Source organism: Anolis sagrei, chromosome 1 (assembly GCF_037176765.1).
Source record: "Anolis sagrei isolate rAnoSag1 chromosome 1, rAnoSag1.mat, whole genome shotgun sequence".
In the NCBI taxonomy this organism is placed as follows: domain Eukaryota; kingdom Metazoa; phylum Chordata; class Lepidosauria; order Squamata; family Dactyloidae; genus Anolis; species Anolis sagrei.
In genome coordinates, this window is record NC_090021.1 from 286030831 (window position 1) to 286054428 (window position 23598).

At 40.8% G+C, this 23598-nt stretch overlaps 1 protein-coding gene across 2 annotated transcripts in view; it reads left to right on the forward strand.

Annotated features, from left to right (window-relative positions):
* PSEN1 (presenilin 1) overlaps positions 1-19582 on the forward strand; it is a 43011-nt gene extending 23429 nt beyond the window's left edge. For both annotated transcript variants that reach the window (XM_060761339.2, XM_060761348.2), the window contains 6 exons: positions 1297-1517; positions 12106-12204; positions 13260-13346; positions 15711-15884; positions 17840-17958; positions 19300-19582. In XM_060761339.2, coding sequence (XP_060617322.2) covers positions 1297-1517; positions 12106-12204; positions 13260-13346; positions 15711-15884; positions 17840-17958; positions 19300-19455 — 856 coding nt within the window. In that variant the 3' untranslated portion in view covers positions 19456-19582. The remainder of the gene's footprint in view (positions 1-1296; positions 1518-12105; positions 12205-13259; positions 13347-15710; positions 15885-17839; positions 17959-19299) is intronic.
* Positions 19583-23598: the final 4016 nt, after the last annotated feature.

Here is a 23598-nt window from a genome sequence, read left to right on the forward strand (position 1 = left end):
AGTTATGCCCGATGCTGTGTGTATATGTCCTGTAGATTTTCTCAGTGGTGCAGAAGGGCAGTCCACATGAAGTAAATCATTTTCCTTGTGCCAAAACAGGAGTCTGTTAGTACTTCTGTCAGTTTCTCTGCCTCTCCTCCAGTTTTCATTTTGGGCCCTTGTTAAGAAGGAACTTTCAATCTCTCTCCTTTGTTTCTTCTGTTTTTCACTATTCTAAGGTTTTTTTTGTTTATGCTGTAGACTTTCTTTCACTCTACTTACTTACTTGAAAGTTTAGCTGCTACAAATCAGATTAAATAAAGAGATAATCTCTATCATCATAGGAAAAAAATTATGAAGATCCATAACTATATACCAGTGGTTGCAGGAAGTAGTTTAAAAGTCGCACTGTTCTGTTTGTAAGGAGGCTGAATAGTAAACACCTTCCTTTTCTTGTTGCAAAGAGCAAAGAAAGGCAGGAGATGTGAGAAATTCCACATCTCTTGGAGATTGGTGCCATAGAAAATGTGCCTCTGAGCCATTGGTTTAAGGGATTCTTTTTCTGTCTTTTTTGTCATCTTCAAACACAATGAGGGATATTATCCTGTCTTTCACTTCACGTTTCTGAACAGTTGTGTTCAATGTCACCATTTCAAAAAGGAAACTTTGAGAAAAAAATCAGAGACAGTTAACAAACAGACAATTGCCAAGCATTTCTAGTTAAGTTAGGTGATTACCTTCAGATACCTTAAATACAAACCTGAGTAAGATATCTATATTTCAAGTTTAAAGGAAAACACTGTTCATTTAGATGACTCCCTTTTGACCATACACGGCATCTTGTGTGTTTGCAGAAATGTTTCTCTCATTGGGCATTGAAGATGCCAGGAATTCAAGCTTTCCTTGTTTAGTCAACATTTTTCTAAAGTGAGAATGCTGGTGCAAGCACAGATTAGAATTGAGGACTAACAGTATACTGTCCTCAGCACATATTTTGGCGGAACAGTGGTGTAGAATTTGGCAACACAGTTGGATATAATTTTCCCACTCACTTTACAGAAGCTTAATAGTTGAAAGTGCATGATGACATGAACTGCAATTTGTAAACCAAGACACAAATTGAAAGGAAGGTTGAATAAAGCACTCCAGCCAAATAGAATAAGGTTTAATATCTATTAATCTAAGATAAGACAGAAATAAATAGTTTTGACCTTGTTATACAAATGCAAACATAATTTATTTAACTATTGCTATTTTTTGTTTGTTTCTTCTAATTTTTTGCAAAAGGATTTCTTCTGATTTTTATGTGTTTTATAGGGAGGTTTTTAAGACTTACAATGTTGCTATGGACTACATTACTGTTGCACTCATGATCTGGAACTTCGGTGTAGTAGGGATGATCTGCATTCACTGGAAAGGACCTCTCCGGCTGCAGCAGGGCTATCTCATTATGATAAGTGCTCTAATGGCCCTGGTGTTTATCAAATATCTTCCTGAATGGACTGCATGGCTCATCTTGGCAGTGATTTCAGTCTATGGTAAGAACTTTGTCAGCTTTTTGGTTTTCTAGACTTCATATTTGAACATAGGTTCCAAAAATTAGAGTCAAGAACCAGAGTTTTTAATTTATATCCTTTTTGGGATAAACAGACATTATTATTCATTTAGCACAATGAGACTCTCATACTTATTTACATTTATTTTTGTTACAAGACCTTAGATTTACATACAGCACTCTGCTGGTGCAGAGGAATAAGGCCTTTGCTGAAGAAGTAGAAAGCCTCCTCCTACACAGTACCTACATACTGTAATGGATGTACAACTTCTCATCACTTAAAATATGACACACGGATGACAGAAGTAGACACATTGGCTTATTGACTTTTCAACTGAGATGCCTTGATCAGTTTTCAAGGAATCTCAGGATTCAGAGATCATTTCATTATTCTTGTAGAATTTTCAAACTGGGAAAGTTCTCCTTCACATCTCCATGTAGTTAAACTATGAAATTTGCTATTGCCAGTTATGCTAGTGGCCACTGACTTAGAAGACCTTAAAGGGCCGTTAAGCTGAAATTTTCGTTTCTATCCTCACCAGTGCTTTGCCCTCCTACAATAAAAACAGTGCAGAAAAGAAAGAATTGTACAATGTTTTGTGTTGTATACAATTCAACATTTTTTACCTAAATCATGTTCCGACCAAAGTGCAATAAATCTAATTTTTATTGCCGTGTCATATGCAAATATTTTTTCAACTTTTTCAAGTAGAAACAGGCAGCTTGGTAGTCATTTGAGATGTGTACACACTGTGGATCAAGTTTATGAATAACACATATTTTGATTTCAAATTGTGTTTATTCAGAGAATCCAGATGACCTTATAAAACTTCCTTATGCGTCAGCATAAGTTCTGCCTGAATAAAGGATGCACTTGAACACAAAGGTCTCCCATGCCATCATATGATGTTAATTTGGCAGGACCATTGTGCAATTCTTTATCATTCAAATTAACAATAACAAAGACATGTCTTATATACTCACACTGTCAATTAACAACCATACTGAAAAGAATTACCAAGTCACATGGATACATTTTCATCTTTCTGAGACTTGAAATGACAAAATTTTGGGGCAGGAGTGGGTGTTTTTCAAACTATTGAATATCAGGTGTTATTTATTTTTATGAGCACATACTCCTAAATCTTGTAATGACACTCAACTTTGTGATTCAGGTTATTGCACTGTTGTAATAAAATAATCTGGCTTTGGAAATGACCTGTTAATATTGAATTAAAATAAAACCATGCCTGGGGCATCTATAGTCATGCTATAAAAGTAGTTGTAATATTTGATACATGAGCCAAATGTAAAGAATGCCCAGGTGCTCACTTGTTTTGCAAGACTGCCAGAAACAAAGGAAAGTACAGGGTGGGTCAGAAGAACACTTGGCTCCAGAAGCCAGACTGAATTGGAGAATTACTACTATTTTTTCTTCGTGTCTTCCGTGAAATGCACACCTATGGGTTCTCCTGTGCGCATGCGCAGCAATCCGGAACTTCTAGAATTTTTAATGAATTTTTAAATGATTATTTGAAGAATAAAGATAGGCCCCGCCCACTCTCCGCCCCCCCCCGGTATATCAGCCCCCGCGGGCGTCCCAGAGGTAGTTCCTTTTTCCGCGCCAAACAGGCAGCATCGTCAGGACTTCTCCTTTCTTTTCGGACTCTATTGGCTTCTTGACCAGGACTCTCACTCGACTACCAGACCTCTCCTTCCCCTGACCACGGACCGGCTGACGACCATTCTAAATCGGGCTAGATGTCTTCCCTCTGTTTTAAAAATTGTTCCTCCTGCGGGGCCAACCTCCCCGAGGCAGACAAACATTCTAAATGCCTCCTCTGTCTGGGAGAGACTCACAATCTCCAGACTTGCGAGATTTGCCTTAGCTTCACATCCAGAGCTCGCAAAGGCAGAGATGCCAGATTAAAAGCTCTTTTGTATGAGTGGGCCCTGGCCCCGCAAGCTCCTCCCGCTCCCTCCCAATCCTCCCCTGTTCAAGCTACCTCCCAGCCTCCCTCCCCACGCGTTGGGGATAGGCGGGATAGAGAGCAAGCGGACTCTCCCACTGTGGAGCCGCAGAAAAAGAAATCCAAAATAGCTAAACAGACCACGAGGTCTTCAAAAGCAAAAGAGAAATCAAACAAACAAAAAAAGGGACGGCAACTCACTGGCACACAGCCCTTGAGTCCCCCTGTATTGCAGTCTGTGCCTTTTCTCCCCGGTTCCACTTTGCAGCTCCAGGAACCGCTCCCCTCCCTCCTCCACATGGAAGACCCCTCCCATCTCCCTCCTCTCGAGCTCTTAGCTCCGCACATGGAGCTGGAACCGCAGCCTCCTCCAGACGCCTCCCTCTCCCCCCCGCCTCTCCCGCCCTCTCAAAACTCACCTCCTCCTTCGCTCAGCCCTCCCCAATCCCCGGAACCGGAGGAGTCACCATCCCCGGCTCGGCCCAGCTCCTCAGCGCTCTCCAGCGGACGCCGCCGCCGCTCTCCATCCCCGGTTCCACGCCAACCCACAACTCCTTCTCTTCCCCCTCCCAAAAGGACGCGCACAGTGCCTCCTTCTCACCAGCAGCCTTATGGATACCAGGAATACCCTTACCATATGTACCCTCCCCCTCCTCCCTTCCCGGTTTATCCCTTCTATTACCCACCCCCCCTCCTGATTCATTCAAGGGGATGCATCCACCTCATTACTCTGATCCAAACTTTCCCCAACCCCCCCGTGAACCTCCTTCCGCTACACTCTCTCGTCCCCCAGACCCCCAGGGAGACATGGATCCCCAGGGTTTTAATTTGGAACCTACTATGCCCCACCAAATAGAAACAGATACAATCGATTTGGAGGCCACGAATGACACACCAGTCATTCAAGACCCCCAACCAGACCCTGACCCGTCCCCTCAACATTTGGAAGATTTTAAAAAATTCTCAGCTCTGTTAATAAGGCTTGCCAAAGCCTTAAACCTTACCACTCCTGAACCTTCAGATACTGTATCAGATCCATGCTTTACATCCACTGAACAACAAACGCCTACATCTACTGTGTTACCCACACTTCCATTTCTCTTGAAAATTCTAAAAAATACAGGAGTTGCCCCGGCCTTGGTTCCAGCAACCCCTAAAAGAGCAGAAAATTTATACCGTATTGATCTTTCCACAGCCTCATGGCTCTCTAAGATGCCTAAGGCAAACTCTGTGGTGACCGATGCTCAACCAAAACCTATCCAAACAAACCAAGCATCTCCCTCTGACAAAGAAGGGAGAAAGCTAGATACTATGGCCAAAAAATTTTATTCCTCAGCATGCCTTTTCGCACGCATGGCCCATTATGGGGTTTACATGAGTGTTTACCAGACTCTACTCTGGAACAAGATATCCCCTTACCTAGAACTCTTACCACCAGCTGAGCAACCAATGGCTAAGGCTTACCAACAGGAAGCCCTTCTCTTAGCCAAACTGCAAAAAGACCTTGCAAGAAACACTGCTGATAATTCTGGAAAACTAATTGCAGGATCAGTAGCCCTTCGTCGTCATGCATGGCTTAGAGCTGCTATCCTCTCTCAATCTCAACGTTCCCTCATTGAGAATCTCCCTATGGATGAGGCAGGTCTATTCAACCCTGAGACTGACTCACAGCTTAAACACTCTCACGAGATGAAACAAACAGTGTACAAATATGACCAACAACCGTACACTTACCAACGACAGCGCTGGGGCTCCTACTATTTTCGCCCCCACTTTTACAACAAACCTTACAACACCTCATTCTACAGAGGACGACAGCGACCATATGCGCCCACTGCAGCCACGAGACGCCCTCCACTTCCCTCAAGAGGTCAGTACCGTGGTACCAGACCCCCAAACAACAACAAAAGACGTTTTTAGTATACTCATCCCCCCTCCCTCAACCCAACACCTCACTTACCTCAATAGACTACATTCCTTCCTCCCACAGTGGCAATCCATAACCACAGACACTTGGGTCCTTGATATAATTGATAGAGGTTATGCAATTGAGTTTAATAACTACCCACCTGTTGGGAAAGTCATCATCACACAATCCTCCCAGACCATATGGGACGAGGTTCACTCCTTGCTCATTAAGGGAGCAATCTCCTCCATACCTTCACACACATCTAACACCTGCTTCTATTCTCGTTACTTTCTCATAGACAAAAAAGATGGCGGACTACGGCCCATTTTGGACCTCCGCAAACTCAACACCTTTATCACCCCACGCAGATTTCGCATGGTCACTCTTCCCAACATCCTTCCCTTCATTCCCGAAGGGGCATGGTTAGCAACAATTGACCTACGGGATGCATACTTCCACATCTCAATTAGACACTCCCACCGAAGGTTTCTTACCTTCACGGTCCAAAATTACCATTTTTCGTTTAATTCTCTACCCTTTGGTTTGTCCACCGCCCCCAGGGTGTTTACAAAATGCATGGCGGTCATAGCCGCACACCTCCGCCAACAAGGCATAACAGTTTTTCCGTACCTGGATGACTGGATGTTGGCCTCGACTTCAAAGTCTCAATTATGCACAGATATTCATTACACCTTATCTCTTTTACAGGATCTCGGCCTAGTGGTGAACCACGAAAAATCTCATCTTCAACCAACTCAACGCATCCAATTCATAGGAGCCATCATAGACTCCACACTCCAAAGAGCCTTCCTCCCAGAGGACCGCTTTTTGAAACTCCAACAAGCTATTCTTTCACTCATCCAAACACAGCAGGCCTCAGCTTGGGCTATCCAATCTATACTTGGCCATATGGCATCTACCACCAGTGTAACCCCCTTTGCCCGGCTTCGGATGAGGCCGCTGCAGAACTGGTTCATCAGAACTTTCGACCCCCTCCGCGACCCACAGTCCCGGATCCTCTACCCCCCACACACGGTGCTACACTCCCTCACATGGTGGACAAGAGCACTCAATGTTCGCCTAGGCATGCCATTCATACAACCACATCCGTCCATGTCCCTGACTACGGACGCCTCCAACTCAGGCTGGGGAGCACATCTCAAGGGATTCAAAGTCAGCGGTCACTGGCTCCCTCAGGAGCGCCACTTTCACATAAATGCACTGGAAATGATGGCGGTGGAGAAGGCCCTTCGAGCCTTCGCCCGTATCACCTCCAACCATATAGTCCAAATAGTAACAGACAATACCGCAGTCAAATATTACATCAACAAACAAGGGGGAACTCGTTCCCAAATACTGACGTCAATCTCAACTCGCATCTGGGAATGGTGCATTCAGAAAAACATCCTCCTCTCGGCCATCCACCTACCGGGCCAAGACAACACATTGGCAGATTCTCTAAGCAGAACATCAAAGAACAATCACGAATGGCATCTCCACAGGTCCCAATTCCAAGCCATCACACGCAAATGGGGGATGCCCACAATAGATCTATTCGCATCCCCAATGAACACCCACTGCCCAACATACTGCGCAAGACTCCCCCCTCACGCATCCCCAGGTTGTCTCGGGGACGCATTCCTCTTCCGGTGGACAATGAACCTCATCTACATGTTTCCACCCCTCCCTCTCCTATCCCCAGTCATAGCCAAGATAATTCAGGACAAATCGGATTGCATCCTGATCGCCCCTTGGTGGCCACGCCAACACTGGTTTGCCACACTCCTCCAAATTTCCAACAGGGAATACTCCCATCTGGATCCCTTCCCAGACCTCCTCACGGTGGAGAACGGGCTCGTTCTCCACCCAGACCTCCCCTCCCTCCACTTAACGGCATGGAGGATCAGATCACAATGAATCTATCAGAGGAGGTATCACGCATACTCCTCGCCGCTCATAAACCATCCACCACAAAGTCTTATGCTTATAAGTGGTCATCATTCACAACATTCACAAAATCAGTTGGACACAACCCTTCTACAGCCCCCGTCTCCATAGTGTTGGACTTCCTAGTCCACCTTTCCAATAAAGGTTTTTCCCTCTCTTCAGTTAAGTGCTACCTCGCTGCTATATCATCCTTTAGAAGAAAGTGTGGCTTGCCGTCCCTTTTTCAGGACCATTTGGTTCAATTGTTTTTGAAAGGATACAAGAATATCCACCCGCCTGTCGCCCCCCCTCCCCCACAATGGAGCCTAGAGCTGGTGCTATCCCAGCTATCAAAGCCGCCCTTTGAACCCATGGCCTCCAATGACATATCTCACCTCTCTTGGAAAACAGCATTCCTGGTGGCCATCACCTCGGCCAAAAGAGCCAGTGAACTCACGGCCCTCAGATCGGACCCACCGTACGTGAGGTTCCACGATGACAAGGTTGTCCTTCGTACCGATGTCACTTTCTTAACTAAAGTAGTCTCTCACTTCCACATGTCTCAAGACATCATATTACCAGCATTCTTCCTGAATCCATCGTCTCCACTAGAGGTGGCCCTCCATTCTTTGGATGTCAAGAGGGCCATTTCATTCTATTTGCATAGGACATCCCCTCATAGGAAATCCCCAAGGCTCTTTTTAAAATACAGGAAAGACATGATGGGGCACCCTGTCTCTTCCCAGGGTATAGCCTCTTGGATCGTTTCAACGATCAGACTAGCCTACCAATTGGCAGGAAAGCAGCCACCATCTCACGTGGTGGCCCACTCAACCAGATCACTCTCCACCTCCCAAGCCTTTTTGCGTGGAGTTCCACTTGATCAGATCTGTAGAGCGGCAACATGGTCCACACCGTCCACGTTTGTATCACACTACAAGCTGGATGTGTTGGCCAAAAAAGATGCAGCCTTCGGCAGAGCTGTACTGTTTTCCTGTGTGGCATGACCCACCTCCAGGTCAGTAGCTTGCTATTCACCCATAGGTGTGCATTTCACGGAAGACACGAAGAAAAAATAAAGGTTGCTTACCTGTAACCGTATTTCTTCGAGTGTCTATCCGTGAAATTCACACAACCCGCCCATCCTCCCCGCTGTCATGCCTCCATTAAACTTCTATTTGGCGCTAGGGGAACTACCTCTGGGACGCCCGCGGGGGCTGATATACCGGGGGGGCGGAGAGTGGGCGGGGCCTATCTTTATTCTTCAAATAATCATTTAAAAATTCATTAAAAATTCTAGAAGTTCCGGATTGCTGCGCATGCGCACAGGAGAACCCATAGGTGTGAATTTCACGGATAGACACTCGAAGAAATACGGTTACAGGTAAGCAACCTTTATTTACTAAGTCTCTTGCTGAAGATCCTTCCTTGCCAGTTAAGTTGGTTAACAATGGTGTCAAAGCATTTTGTTATCCATAGAGCTCCATGAAGGGCACTTGAAAGTGATAAGATTAGAGCACTTCATAAATGGATAAGCAAGTCTAGTGGGTACATTTGTTTTAATGCATTTAGTACCTTGTTCACAGTCTGAAGTAGGCCTACACAACCTGCTACTCTCCAGCTGTTCTGACCTCCAACTTCCAGAATTCCTGGCCACTGGACAAGCTGACTAGGACTTCTGGGAGTTGGAATCCAAAACAGCTGGAGAGCCACAAGTTGTGCAGGCCTGGTCTAGAGGAAGCTGAGTCTAAGCAGAAATTCTGCACCTCTGTGAAACCTCTTGGTGTATCTTTAATCTGTAGAAGCCCTGAGGTACTTAAAAAAATCAATTGTGTCTATAATGCAAAATTGATGGATTTTACATTAAAACTCGAATGAACAATTGTTGCTGTTGTGCTTGTGTATTTGGCCTTAAGCTACCTAGTGTTTCAAACATGTACTTTTTACTTCAGCTTATGGGATGACCTGGGGTTCTTGAAAGACATTGTATAGAAGACATAATTCCTCCTCCTCACAAGCTTGGATGTTTGGAATCCCTTTTGAACTTTAATAAGCACCTTATTGAAGGTCAAGCACATAGGTATCTTTACAGAGGGAAAAGAAATATAGGCTGGGGTAGAAAGTTCAACTGAGCTGTAGGTGGGTGGCCTAGATGTCGTGCATTGTAATGTAATGCCATGCTTAATCCACTGCGGGCAATGCTTACTATTGAGATCTTACCAGGCGTATCAGAAGTATTACATGACTCTGCTAATCTTGACTAGTATCCAAAAACATCTTCCAAGTATGTCGAAAGTGCATTTGTGTGTGCAAGAAATTAGCCAATTTTTACTTTCAGCTGTTGCACTGTATGAGATGCTCTACTGTTTCTTACTCTCTTGAGTGACTTACCAGGGTTAATAGAGGTTCCCATACAGGAACTTTGAAAGTCTCAAAGTGCATGCAGAAGTTACCTCTCTTTGATTTTATCTGTTGACAACAAAACCTGTCCAGACTGTGCTCTGCAGTAGTGTCATATCATTCCACAAAGAGAGCGTCAGAGTAAGCTAGTTCAAAATGCATAGTTTCAGTTGTGTGTGTAAACCAGGGATAACATGGCCGTGGACAGGCCTAGAGTCAGATTTTGCTGCAGGAAAGACCACAAAGTTTACACTGAGAGTTCAAGGTTGGGCTTTCTAACCTTGGCATCTCTTGTTGAAAAAAATCTGATAGTAGGAATGAAAAAGAGAATGAGAAACCAGGTAGTTGTTAGCACTCTTCTTCCACCTCAAACTCTATCCCACCCCACAATCTTAACCACCCACACTGAGCACTGACCTGTGGTCTGTTTATATTTACATATTTGATGGTGACTCCATCTCTTCATGTTTGTTCAGTGTTGGAGGTCTCTTAACAGAGCTTCCTTTGGAGTCCAGGATGGGTTGGATTGAATTGTTTTGTACAAACAGAAAGGCTCCTTCCATTCCCAGAAGAGACTGTAGTCTGATTGAGTGTTATTATCAATGTAACTTCAGCAGCGAAGGAAGTAGGAAAGTATTTTGTGAGGATTTTCTGTATTACCACCTCACACTGTTCAAGTGGATGTGCCAAAGCCTTTCACAACAGATTTTCAAGAAGTTCTGAATAATGAAAAAATTGACAAAAATGATCTTTAACTGGAGATTACATGTGGTGTAAACATAGTCTTGCTCAGCTTCAGGTCTAAACCACTATGTAACAATAGATATATCAAGTCACAGAAGCAAAAATAGGAAAGAAAGAGATTTTGTTCTGAAATGTTGATAAGTATTTTAGTTTGCTTGTCATATTCAGCTCTGTAATCAGTTGATTATAAACTTCTTCAGTGCAGGCTAATTTAGTCATGATTTAGTCCTATTGATTACAATTAATTTGTTCATTTCAGTGGATAGCACCGATAATGTACAGCCCACTGGTGACTTGTGTGCTCCCCACCTGTTACTTGACAGTATCTTGCTGAAAAGGAAAGCTTTTTGCAGACACGTTTCTAAAAGACCCAGGAACAGCAATTCCCCTTTAATACAAGAAAAGATTTTTGGGTACATGAGTGGGTGCTTTTAATATGATATTCAGGCTTCCCACACTTGCTTCACCTTTGTATTTTTACAGAACAGGAAACACAGTTTGACTCTCTTGATTTTAGTGAGATAGCCCATGCTGGATCCAGAATGGAGAACTGGCATCTAGGCCACCCCAGTATTAATCAGGACTAATGTTGACTAGACCCAACACTTTGATCCAGTAAAACTGAAAGGAAGACAGTTCTGAACACATCCACCCCAATTATCAAGTTACCACTTAGCTGATAGAAGGAGGGCTGTCTTTTCAGTTTTGTAAGAAGAAACTGTTCTTGTGAAGACAGTACACACAAATGAAAGGGTTGGATTCCATCCAACAACAGTCAGTATAGCAACCTGGACAGATATTCACTTCCTCTTTGCCAGATCTTGATAGTGAGGAGGTACCTTAGCTTCATTCCAAGAAATATCTATGAGAGCAATGCCATCTCTCCTGAAATTCTGCAGTTTATTGTAACCTTGCAATGGTATAAAAATCACCAAACAGAAGAAATTGCAATGGGATTCCTTTGTTTGTTGACATGTCAGCTGACTAAAAAGGAAGAATGTAGTTGACCCCGAACACGTGATTCAGATGTTCCTACACTTCCCAGTGGAGTGTGAATTAGAGACTGAATCGTGCTCCATCATTCGTTTGAGTGGCCGGAGGGCTTCTTTCTTCCTTCTTGTTCCTTAGGCCCGTTTCACACAGCTGAATAAAATCCCACATTTTCTGCTTTGAATTGGAATATATAGCTGTCTAGACTCAGATAACCCAGTTCACAGCAGATATTGTGGGATTTTCGGCTGTGATATTCTGGGTTATATGGCTGCGTGGAAGGGCCCTCGGTTGCCTTATATTGAGACTAGCCCTGTCAACACAGATATGAACTGAGTATTGATGGCAGTTTTTGTGGCTAATTTTTGAGTCTTCTAGCCTTGGAAATATATCTGAGTTTCTTACTGCTAAAAGGACTGAATCTAATACAGATTTTCTATTGTATTCTTCCATCAGTTCATGCAGATGAAATAGAGTTCTCCAAAAGTGTATAGTCATGTTGATTTTATAGAACAAACAGCAAATGTTCAAATTTGCTGTACATGCATTTCATCAAGACACTTAAGATTTGTTAATATAGGGATGATTTTTATTTCTTTGTGCTTCATTTAACACTAATATCTGCCTTTTAGACCTGATTGCTGTACTGTGTCCTAAGGGGCCTCTTCGTATGCTGGTTGAAACTGCTCAAGAGAGAAATGAGACTTTGTTCCCAGCGCTTATTTATTCATGTAAGTATACAGAGTTTGATCCAAAATCTGATGCTTGTTTCTGCATAGAGGGAAATGAATAATCCGTCTGCCAAAGTATTTGATGCTAAATGTGCAGTGATGTGTCATCTTTTCTTTTTATTGTTACTCAAGTCTTTACTTTTTGTTGGCTCAAAGTATAGACACTGATACTGGATAAGATGTCCCAAGATAAAAAGAACATTTTGTGCTATCTTTGAAAAGGAAAGAGGAAGATGGAGGAAAATATTTAGTTTTGTTAGGACATCTATTCTTCCAGGGTTTGTTTCAGAATGTAACACTCCATATCCCTGTGCTGGATGAGTCCGTGAAATGTAGTCCAAAACATCATAGAATAACAGAGTTAGAAGAGACCATATGGGCCATCTAGTCCAAATCCCTGCCATGCAGGAGAAACACAATCAAAGTACCCCCAACAGATGGTCATCCAGCCTCTGTTTAAGTTACCACATTTCGGCATAGCATGCAGATGCAATGGCATAAACAACAATACAGCTCAGGAGCAAGTGCAACAAATATACCTGCCTGTTTGGATTTGGCATACATCTGAGTAGCTCTAAATGCCTGTTGCCTTTGTAAGGCCACTCGGAGTCTCCTTTGGGGTTGAGAAAAGCGGGATATAAACACTGCAAATAAATAAATAAACAAATAAAAACTTGTCATTCATTACAAGCCTGCCATTTTCCATAGTACACAATCTCACTTTTTTTTCCCCTTTGGTCTTAAAATATGGCTTAAATTAAGATTGTGTTATAGTTTGTGAGACCAATTTTTGTTTCCACTTAGAATATGTTAGAATTTCATCCAGAATGGCTTTTGATTTTGTAATAGCTAGGTAGTTGACTAGTAAGGGTAACCTTTTACAGTTATAACCCTTTTTTTAAATCCATGACATTCTGAGAACTGGCATTCTCTTTGTGTACAACCTAAGAAACACTACAACAGTTTCAAAATCCTATTTGTATATAATTAGCCAGTGGTTGAAAAATAGTGTGCAGTTGGCTTTAATATGGGGTTCTGTTTTCTTTTTCAAACAGCAACAATGATATGGCTGGTGAACATGGCTGAGGAAGATCCTGAAGCCCAAAAGAGAGCCCCCAAAAATTCTACTTATGACAAGCAAGGTGAGTTTTCTTTTTGTTTTGTTTGCATTTTTCTCCTATGGCTTCACAAATGTATTTTATGGCTTCAGTTGAACTCTCCCAAGTTTCCCTAATGAAATAGTAACAAACCAACTGTAATTTTCTTATCATTGTAAAATAATAATGAGATATAGTTGATGAAGACTGCAATTTAAACTGCATAATATTAATGATTGTTGCTTTGAGGGCAGGATCTACTGAGCTCTGCAGTACCTCTTAGGATTCATTATTGTGAGGTCTAATTGACCTATGATCAATATCTTATGATTTTGTTCAGTACTGCAAAGAAAATCCATACATCACAGATAATCAGGATCTAGTGCTTGCTTGCTTGCTTTCTCTGTTCTACATGGACTCTGGCATTAGCTGTCCACAATGACAGATTGTCTGTAGCAGGACATAGCATAGCACTCCCAATTCTAGGGGCAGGAACACATAAAGTCTGCTTTTCATATGAATAGACAGGTGCATGCAGAGAAATGATAGTGTGTGACTGCCAAGCAGGAGGAACATAGTGAGTGGTAAACAAAACATTGTTTCACTTCCACAACAAGTAAATAAATGTAATTTTGCCTCCATGATCTCATTGCTTCTGAGACAAGGTGGCATTGTGAAGTTTTGATCATATGAGACCCAAACCCAGCATCCAGAAATTTGTAAGTAACCTTCTATTATATTTAAAAGGATGCTTTAAATACCAGTAGAGAAGCTGAGCTTCTTTTTTAAAACAAATCAGTGGATAACATTTCTATTTGTGCAAAATCATTCTTGACAGTTCCTAAGGAGGTAGTAGGGAGAAAGTCTATCTTCTCTGTTCTTCAGTCATTCGGGAATGTGTAGCTGGGGAGTTTGAGGGAGGGAGGCACTGGGAAAAGAAAAAAAGTTGTACTTGTTATCTTCAGTTGTTAGCCAGTTTATATCATTCCTTCTTTCCAAAAAATTGTGTTTTCCAAACCCTTTTCCAAACCCTTGTCCTTTTCTCTGGGAAAACTGACTTCTTAAAAGAATTCTTAAAATTATAGCCAGTCAGCATCCTTTTTCTGTGATGCCATCCTGTTTTCACTTCAGCAGCTATGATTTCTCTCTTACTCTGTCTTTCCCTTCAAATTCAGCTTCTCTTGCAACCTAAGGCAAATTTATTGGCAATTAAGATATTGGGTCATTATCTCTCTGACTTGCCTGAAGCCAGAACCTCCTCTTTTATTTATGAAGATAAGTGGCAGAGGCTCCTTTTTCACATTATAAGAAGGAAATAAAATTGAAGGAAATTGCAGATGACAATAGCATTAAAATATAACTGTATTAAAATATTATTGTAATTTTACTGCCATAATAGGGAAAGATGTTTGCAGGATTTTCTGCCTCAGACAGCAGAATAACTTGACAGGCTGACATGTCTTGGCCTCAGATGCTAGACTGCTTGGCTACATTATATTATACTGTTTGGTGAGGAAGTGACAAAAGGCCTGAAAGCTAATTGACTGCTTGTGAAAGCTGACCAACTCTACTTCCTTTTCTTAAACTAATTAGTAAGCAAAAAGTGTGCTGTTATTTTTCACTTGTGTTTATCTCTTTTCTCCATGTTTTGAAGGTCAAAATCACTGTTACACCATGTTGTCATCTGCTTATGCAGTTTAAAATGTGTTTGGAATAATTGTCAGATACACCCAGTGGTGTGTGTTCCAACAATATTATATCTATAGCTCAGGGAAAACAGCACAGCAGGTTAACACAGCAGGTTAACCGCCATCTGCAGTAAATCTTGCCAATTGAAAGGTTGGCAGTTCGAATCCTGGGTCAGGATGAGCTCCTGGCCTTTAGCCCAGCTTCTGACTACCTAGCAGTTTGAAAGCAAATGTGAGTAGATAAATAGGTACCACATATAGCAGGGATGAATTTAAGGCACACCCATAAGGAAATGCCAGAAAAAATGCCGGCAATTCAATCAAAATGGAAGTTTATGAACAAAGCTCATAAAGCTCAGATGGAGTGACAGCCCCCCCCCCCCCCGGTGGCCGGAACAAAGTACAAGCCTCCAAGATGCCGAAGATGGGAAAGCCTATATATCTCTATCTTTGTACAATTGTCTGTCTTGTCAGTGTATAACAGCATTGAATGTGATCCACCCTGAGTCCCCTTCAGGGTGAGAAGGGCGGAATATAAATACTGCAAAATATAGTAAAACCAATAAAACACAATTTTAAACTTCCGAAACATAGAAACATTAAAACAGTTTAAACCCGTTAAACCAATCTGGGTACCACTACCACCACCACCACGTGCATGCATTTGCTGTTTAATTTGACTTTGTTTACTTCAAGTCTTCCAAGTTTTTGGTTTTATCAGTCACAGCAAACCAGAACCAGAACGCAGGTCCGGAGACTGATGATGGAGGCTTCAGCCAGGAATGGGAACAGCAACGGGACAATAGGATAGGACCTCTAGAGTCGACTCCTGAGACACGAGCTGCTGTTCAAGCACTGCCTACAGATTCCCTAGCAAGTGAAGACCCAGATGAGAGTAAGTCATCTTTCTACATAAACACACATTAACTTTCCAGGGTAGCTAAGAAAACATAAAGCCGTGTTTTATATTTTGCAAAAGAATACACGCCTTGCAAATTTGGGACTGTTGTAAAAGGAGGCACCTGCTTGCAGATTTTTCCACGTTGAGTCTCATCTGAAATGCTTGGGACCAGAGGTTTTCAGATTTTGGATTTTGAAATATTTATACATAGTGTGTGTAGGATAGGAAAGAAAGGGGACTGGTCACACATTCAGGACATGCTGGGTTTTTCCTCAGAGATTCCTGATGAGGGCAGAAAAGTGGAAAAGATGCTGCCCCTATGAAATCAGACATCTCAGGCACTTCCTGGATGTCAGTACACTTTCCACTCTTTTAGCAAGGTAGTTGGGGAAGGAGAGGCTGGATCTCGACACCATCCAATAGGATTGTTGAATATAGAAATGTGTGGGATGTCTGCTTTTTAGAGTGACTTGGTCCTCTGAAGTCCTCAAGCCTTTACAGTTTTTTTTTCAAATAAGTTATTACATATGCTTAGTATATAAAAGCTTTCAAGAAGTATTTAAATATAGATAAAATAAATGAATCTAGCATTAGGAATGCTTGAAAATAACTTCCAAATATGTCACTAGGCGTCCTTCCACGCAGCCATAGAATCCAGAATATCTAGGCAGAAAATCCTACAATGCCTGCTTTGAACTGAGTTATCTGAGTCCACACTGCTTTATATTCCAGTTCAAAGCAGATAATATGGGTTTTATTCAGCTGTGTGAAAGGGGCCTGAGAGACTACTGGATCTGGGAATTAGAAGCAAAACCATCATTATAACTTGAATGTTTGAGATAACAGATACGGCTTGAGTCTTACATAATGTAATGTAAATATAGGTACCTCGTGTTAATTGAATGTTTTACTTCTAAAAGCCTGTCAAGTTGGTAATTACAAGAAAAATGAAGTGAACAGCTTATACAATAAACATAGGTTGAATTGCAAAGATGCACCGTAATTAGACCCGTCCCTTAAGAAAAAAAAGTAAGAATTTGGTAGAAGACATTAGAGCACTGAATGTGGCTTACCATGCAGTCAGGCTATCGTTTTAAGCTAATCCTACCAATTCTTTAGGTTGGGGAAACACTTGTCTTTTACCAGAAAGTTGTAATCAAGTTGAGAGTCATCCTAAAAAATGATAACATTTAATTTCATTGGGCTTATCCAGGATGCATACTGGATGACAGGAGAGAACACTAGGAAAGATTGTAGCTACCTGAAATATTTATGTAATATGAAATCATTAATCTGATGAGTGGCCACATGATTAAGCTCAATGTTATTGTCCTCTCTGCAACTTCTTCTGAAGTCTAATTTTTTTTGTTCAGTTTCATTCTATCCAAATACAGCAGTAGGGCCATATGTAGTTTGACAGGACAGACAGGATTAACGGGTTGTATTTTGCTTCAAAAGATTGAAACTAAATGTATGTCACTGTAAATCAGTAGTCCCCAACCTGTGGTTTGTGGACCACCAGTGGTCCGCAAGAACTAAAATATGGTCCGCAACCTCACTCTTACTACAGCATTGCAACAAGAGTGACTGGTCTTGCAAAACATTCTTAAAATGCCAAAGCTCATTAAATATGGTTTTCTGTGGGCGAGCAGATGGCGACTACTGGATGGCATATGTTCTGTATCAGAAACTAGAGCTGATGTGGTCCAGCCAATATAATTTTTTGAATCAGCACCCCAGATAACCAAACCAAATCTAAAGTTGACCAAAAACTGGTTTGTAACCCTTTTTGGCACTAATATTGGAGAGTCATCCCTGGTCAAAATGGTCCCAGGTCAAAAAAAAGGTTAGGAACCACTTCAGTAAATCATGGATTTAATTACATGATTAAATGATGGGAGTAAGGGGTTTCCTGGTCTTTCCTTAGTCCTTATCTTTTACTTTTACAGGGGGAGTTAAGCTTGGCTTAGGAGACTTCATTTTCTACAGTGTTTTAGTTGGCAAAGCTTCAGCAACAGCCAGTGGAGACTGGAACACAACTTTAGCCTGTTTTGTAGCCATTTTAATTGTAAGTATACTAGCAAAATGAAATCATTATAACTGAATATGGGATTACAGACTTCATCTCAAAGCACTCACCCATCACCTTTTATTTAGTCTTCCTTGTTACCTGCATACCCTTTTCCTCTTGCATTTTTTCTCTTCGAGGATATATTTTCTGATTTATAGCATATATATATGTTATCTCTCTTGTCCGCCCACAAAAATCAATAGATTGCATTGTTACAGTTCCTGAAACTTTATATAGCTAAATGTAGAATATTTCATTCTCATACCTTCATGTTCATAAAGTTAATGTATTACTAGTTATTTGTAACCCCTCTGAAAACAGTGTGGTGAATTAGAATTACGAAAAATGCCAGGATAAAGAGGCAGTTCCTACTTGCTTGGTGGAAAAAGAAGGCTTCCCTGTTTGCGCCTACAAACCTTATGGTTCACTGGAAAAAGTTTTCTCCTCACCAGGCTTCCCAGATTACCTTGAACCCTTCTAACTAGGAATGGGGAGGAGACCCTTACCTAGCTGGATGAAAATGTGGGTCTCCCTGCCAATATATTGACTAGGAAGCTCTATGCTCCCCTTCTAAGAGCAGACTCTGGTGTTTAATGTGGTCTTGGAGGTAGCAATGAAGGGGGTTCAGCATAGAATCTACATCTTCTTGTGGTTACAGTGTGCATTTAAGTCAAGTTATGGTGACCCTACAACAGGATTTTCTTGGCAAGATTTGTTCAAGAGGGTTTACCATGGGCAACGTCTGAGGCTGAAAGAGGTGACTTGCCCATGGATTTCCATAGCCAAGAAAGGAATCAAATCTTGGTCTCCAGAGTGGTAGTTCAACACTCGAACAATTCTGTAATGTGGCTTAATACTATAGAATGCTCTGTGGAATGCTCCCCCTTGAGATTAGGTCGGCTCCATCTCTCTCTTTTAGAAAGAAGCTCAAAACATGATTTTGGGACCAGGCCTTTGGACAGTAGGTTCGGCAGTAATCATAATGTTGGACTTTTTACTATGACTGGCTTTGGACTGGGTTGTCGGTTGCTAAATCAGACTTTGAGCTACATGATAATAATGTTTTAAATGTATTTTAGTCTAATGATTTATCTTTTGTATAATGTTGTACTTAATGTGTGATATGTTGTCTGCATCAAATTGCTGCTGTTGAAAGCCGCCCTTGAAGGTTGAGATGGATGGGGTAGAAATATTGGAAATAAATAATAAATAAATATGGAGAATCTGGTTACCAAGGCTGGTGCTTTTTCATGGAAATAGACAAGTATGTCATGTAATATTTTGTATGAACATTCCCACTGCCTAATATGTTTTTCTTTTCCTCCTTTCTCTTTTCAGGGCCTGTGCCTTACCCTCTTGTTGCTGGCCATTTTTAAAAAGGCCTTACCAGCTCTTCCAATCTCCATAACCTTTGGGCTCGTTTTCTATTTTGCCACAGATAACCTGGTGCAACCTTTTATGGACCAACTTGCATACCATCAGTTTTATATCTAGCACAATTTAATTTGACCACCTCTGGACATGGTACTGACTGTAGCAAATATGGGAGAGAGAGATGATTTCCCTCCTACTTCTTAAAACAGCCGCTGTGCTGGGCACTACTGGATTCCCTCCCCCCCCCCCCCCCCTTGTAAAAACAGTCTTTTAATGAATGGGTTATGAGTCTACTTGTCCTCAGCAGTTTTGAGTTACACATCTTTGAAAGAACCATGTGTATAAAAGATGCCTATGCTTTCACCAGCAACATAACTGCTCTTTGCAGTGATTCCAACTTCACCTGCACCCTACTGCTGAAGTGTGCTGAGGACTGAGTTAAGGTTCAACAAAAGAGACTGGTAAATCAAAGTGAGCTGGCCGAATATTTGAAGGATCGCCCAGGCTTCAGAACACCAGACATCAATTCTTGATTCCACCTTAACTTACTTAGAGAGCAGCAACTGGCTTGTGGTTGACCTATTTTTTATTGTCACAACAGAAAATCATGCAAGTAATCTTGGTATACTTTGTGTTACCATTGTAAGAGTTCTAATTGTCATTCTGGCACAATAGCTTCTGTACAAATTTAGAGGTTCCTACCCAATTTTGGCACAAAACACACCTTTTCTGATGCTGCTGCAAGTATTCTTTAAATTCAGTTTGCAACATGTGCTCCGTGAAATCAAAATTGGGATTGTTGATTTCAAAAGCTTTTTAATTCTTACAAAATTATACAGCCTATATCTTGATGTTGCCCTTGCTCACAAAATAACTTGGAAAATATTTAGCTTTAAAGTGTGCTTATATAGTGAGAGCTTAGAAAGCATAAGATTCTTAAAACCACATAATGGCAATGAGGCATACTTCAACCAAAAAAAATCATTTCTGTCTTTTTTAAACAAAGTGGTGAATGTCTGAATTTGTCATTTGTTCTCAAACAGATAATTTTTTCTAGTTTTCTTTGGAATCATTTTGTAAAATAGTCTCTGTTGTAAAAAGAACTGTTTATTTTATAAAACTGAGGGTTGATATCCACTTCACATCCTCAGAATATTGATATGGAACAAAGGTTTTGAAAACAGACCTATGAAAAAACATTGTATCTGTATCAGTAATTTATATGGACTTTTCAAGCAAGATTTCTAACAAAAACACTAGATCCTGGTTTCCAGGATCATTCCAGAAATATGATTATAGTAACCACTTCTTAGGGAACTTTAATAATTTTATTTTCCTTTGAGAATTGTAACAAAAAGTACTCCTCTATCAGAAAAAAATGCCTAAATCCCTCAAGATTTCTTGTCAAATGGATCTAGCCATGCTGCCTTTATTTGCCTATCTCATTTTGAGCACCCTTGGGAACCCTTTACTAGACTGCAATCTAGAAATTATAAAATTTCGGTTGAAAGAAGATGTACTTGCTTAACTCATCCCAAAGGACAGAGTGGTCAGCAATTGCCTGTTGCATTCAGTTTGGATAAACATAAATGAAAAATCTTGTTATGACTCTCAGCTACTCTTTGATAACCCAGAGCTATCAGTGTAAGTAATAGCTTTCTATTCCCAATATTACTTGAGGAATAGAATCTGAAGTGAGCTTTTTGAATGTCAGGTGATGGAGGTATATTATGTGTATTGTACGTTGTATATCATTTGAATATTCATCTCGTGGTGGTGGGGGGGGGAAGTGTCAATAAAATAACTTCAGAGGAAGATTGCCAAAGCCTGATACCACTGGTTGATGGTTTATAATCTGGAGCTACACCTCTTGGTTAGCAGAAGATTTAGCAATACACATGTAATTGTGTATGTGATGTGTTTGCAGGAACTACGGTCAGCTCTCATAGAGAACAATGGAAGTCTTTCCATGAATTTCAGGGGACCCATAGAAATGTGCTTGGAATTAACTCACAATACTAGTCTTCCACTAGCAAATACTGACTGCACCAAATACCTTGGGCTTAGTTCTCCATGAAGTGGGACACTTGTGTATACACTGTACTACTTTGTACTACAAGCAATGAACTGTTTCTTTGTAGAGAAAATAATTTTTGCATATAGAAGACTGGCAAATCAGGGGAGAATTCAGTTTTCAAAGTGAAGGTGTATTTTACATGGAGGAGTATTCTACACCTCATGCTCTCTGAATAAACACACCTTACATATGTAAGTTACCTTCACATTAAAAACTAAGCTACGGTGATGTATAATTATAAAAGGTTTCTCTAGAGTGTTCAATGTAGCACCTGATGAGTTACAAGATCCAAGAAGGAAATTTGCTTTTAAACAGCAGAATTCATATAAATGCATTAAGCACTGTGCTTCAGTCTGGAGCATGTATCTTGGAAGCAGAAGATGTAAGAGCACCATTTTGTAAGATACAGCACCAGGTTATCTTTTCAATAATGACCTAGGAGTGTAGTCAGAAGCAAAACCCAGATACAAAAGATGGTGTACTAAGCTAATCTTCATCCTGGAAGTTAGAAAAACCACTAGGCAATAATTGCTTCATCAGTGAAGTTGTCCAGTTATGCAAAAACCCTTGAATACTTTAAATTTCATACCCTTTTAAAGGAAATATCTCTCTATTAAGACTATATACATATGTATCTCTTTGTCATCAAACCCATTAATTTTAAGGGGTTTTGTAGTAAGAATGGCTGCTCTTACATGGTTATATTGTCAGTTATGTGTACTTTCACCTATCTGAATATTTGCATAAATTTTTAGGGACAGCTTGCTAACAGAAATTAGAAGTGGTAGGCCAAGCATTACTTGGAAAGTATGGCAATGGATTTTCTCTACTTGCTCAGAGTATTGGAATTTAATACAGGCTGAGGACAAAAGTGAGAGAGCATAAAACCCTGCATCAGATAAACATCCTAATGTTTTCAAATCAGGCACATCAAAGTTCCAGTGGTACTTAGGATATTGGGCCAATGTACCGTAATCTTTTCAAACCCCGGTGACTACCAAACCTTTAAGGGCTGTACTCAAGCTGAAAAGGCTAAACCTTGAAGTACAAGACATAGCTTGGATTTCTTTGACTCCCAGGATCTTAGATGTGTATGTTCTCTCTCTTGTACATGTCAAGTTGCTGATCAGTGAGAGAAACTATTATTGGAGTACATTAAAGGAAATGTTGGGATAAACAAATATTTTAGTTTTCTTGGAAATTATTTTGGCAGCTATTTCTAAAGACTTTTATGAAGAAAGCTATAACACCTGGATATGCATAGTCATGTGATCTTGTCTCACAACTTGGTCTGCTCAAAGCGGGAATACTGGAAATGGAGCAGAGTTGGAATTTGACACAAGCATTAAATTTTTTGTTTTGTTTTGATTTTGAACACTGGTTTGTATATAATCTGAAATGAATGTGAATAAGCCTTTTTAAAATACCTTTTCAATTAAAATATAATTTTGATAGGTTATTGCAATTTTTTCCTGTATTTATCAAATTATTAAAAGTAAACAATGCATGGATATCAAGAGTGTCTTGTTATTTGAACCTAACACTTATACAGTTGTGGAGCGGATTTAAATCCTGAGTTGCATCTAGACAGCAAGCTGTGTGCAATATACAAAACTCTCCAGTTACTAAATGTCATCTCTTATCTAACCATGATGAAGCACAACAAAAGTATCTTTACAATAAGTAATACGCATACTTCCTTGGAAATCTCTTTTAAAAGTAAATTGAGTACTTGATGTAGCTGGACTAAATTAGGAACTTGTGATCTGTAAAAGTTTTTGACACACTAAATCAGTGTGGTCGTGGGACTGTGTGTGGCCCTTAAGACTGCATTTGCAGTTTTTGATCTCTCCAGATTTGCCATCTGCCTTTCCTTTGGGGCAAAAAAAGTGAGCTGATTCTCCCTGTAAATTATTTCTTAAATTGACTGCGCGGGGGGGGGGGGGGGGGTGTCCCTGCAATGTTTAATATAATAGTGTCTCTCAGTTATCGTGGGTGTTACATTCCAGGACCACCCGCAAAAAGTGAAAATCCACGAAGTAGGGAAGTTATATTTATTTTAATATTTATACATTATTTTAGTAGTTACATCCTATTTTAAATCTTTATAAGCCCTCCTCACACATTTATACACTACATAACCCTCCTTGAATGTTAAAAACCGTGAAACAGCAAGTCTGCGAAAA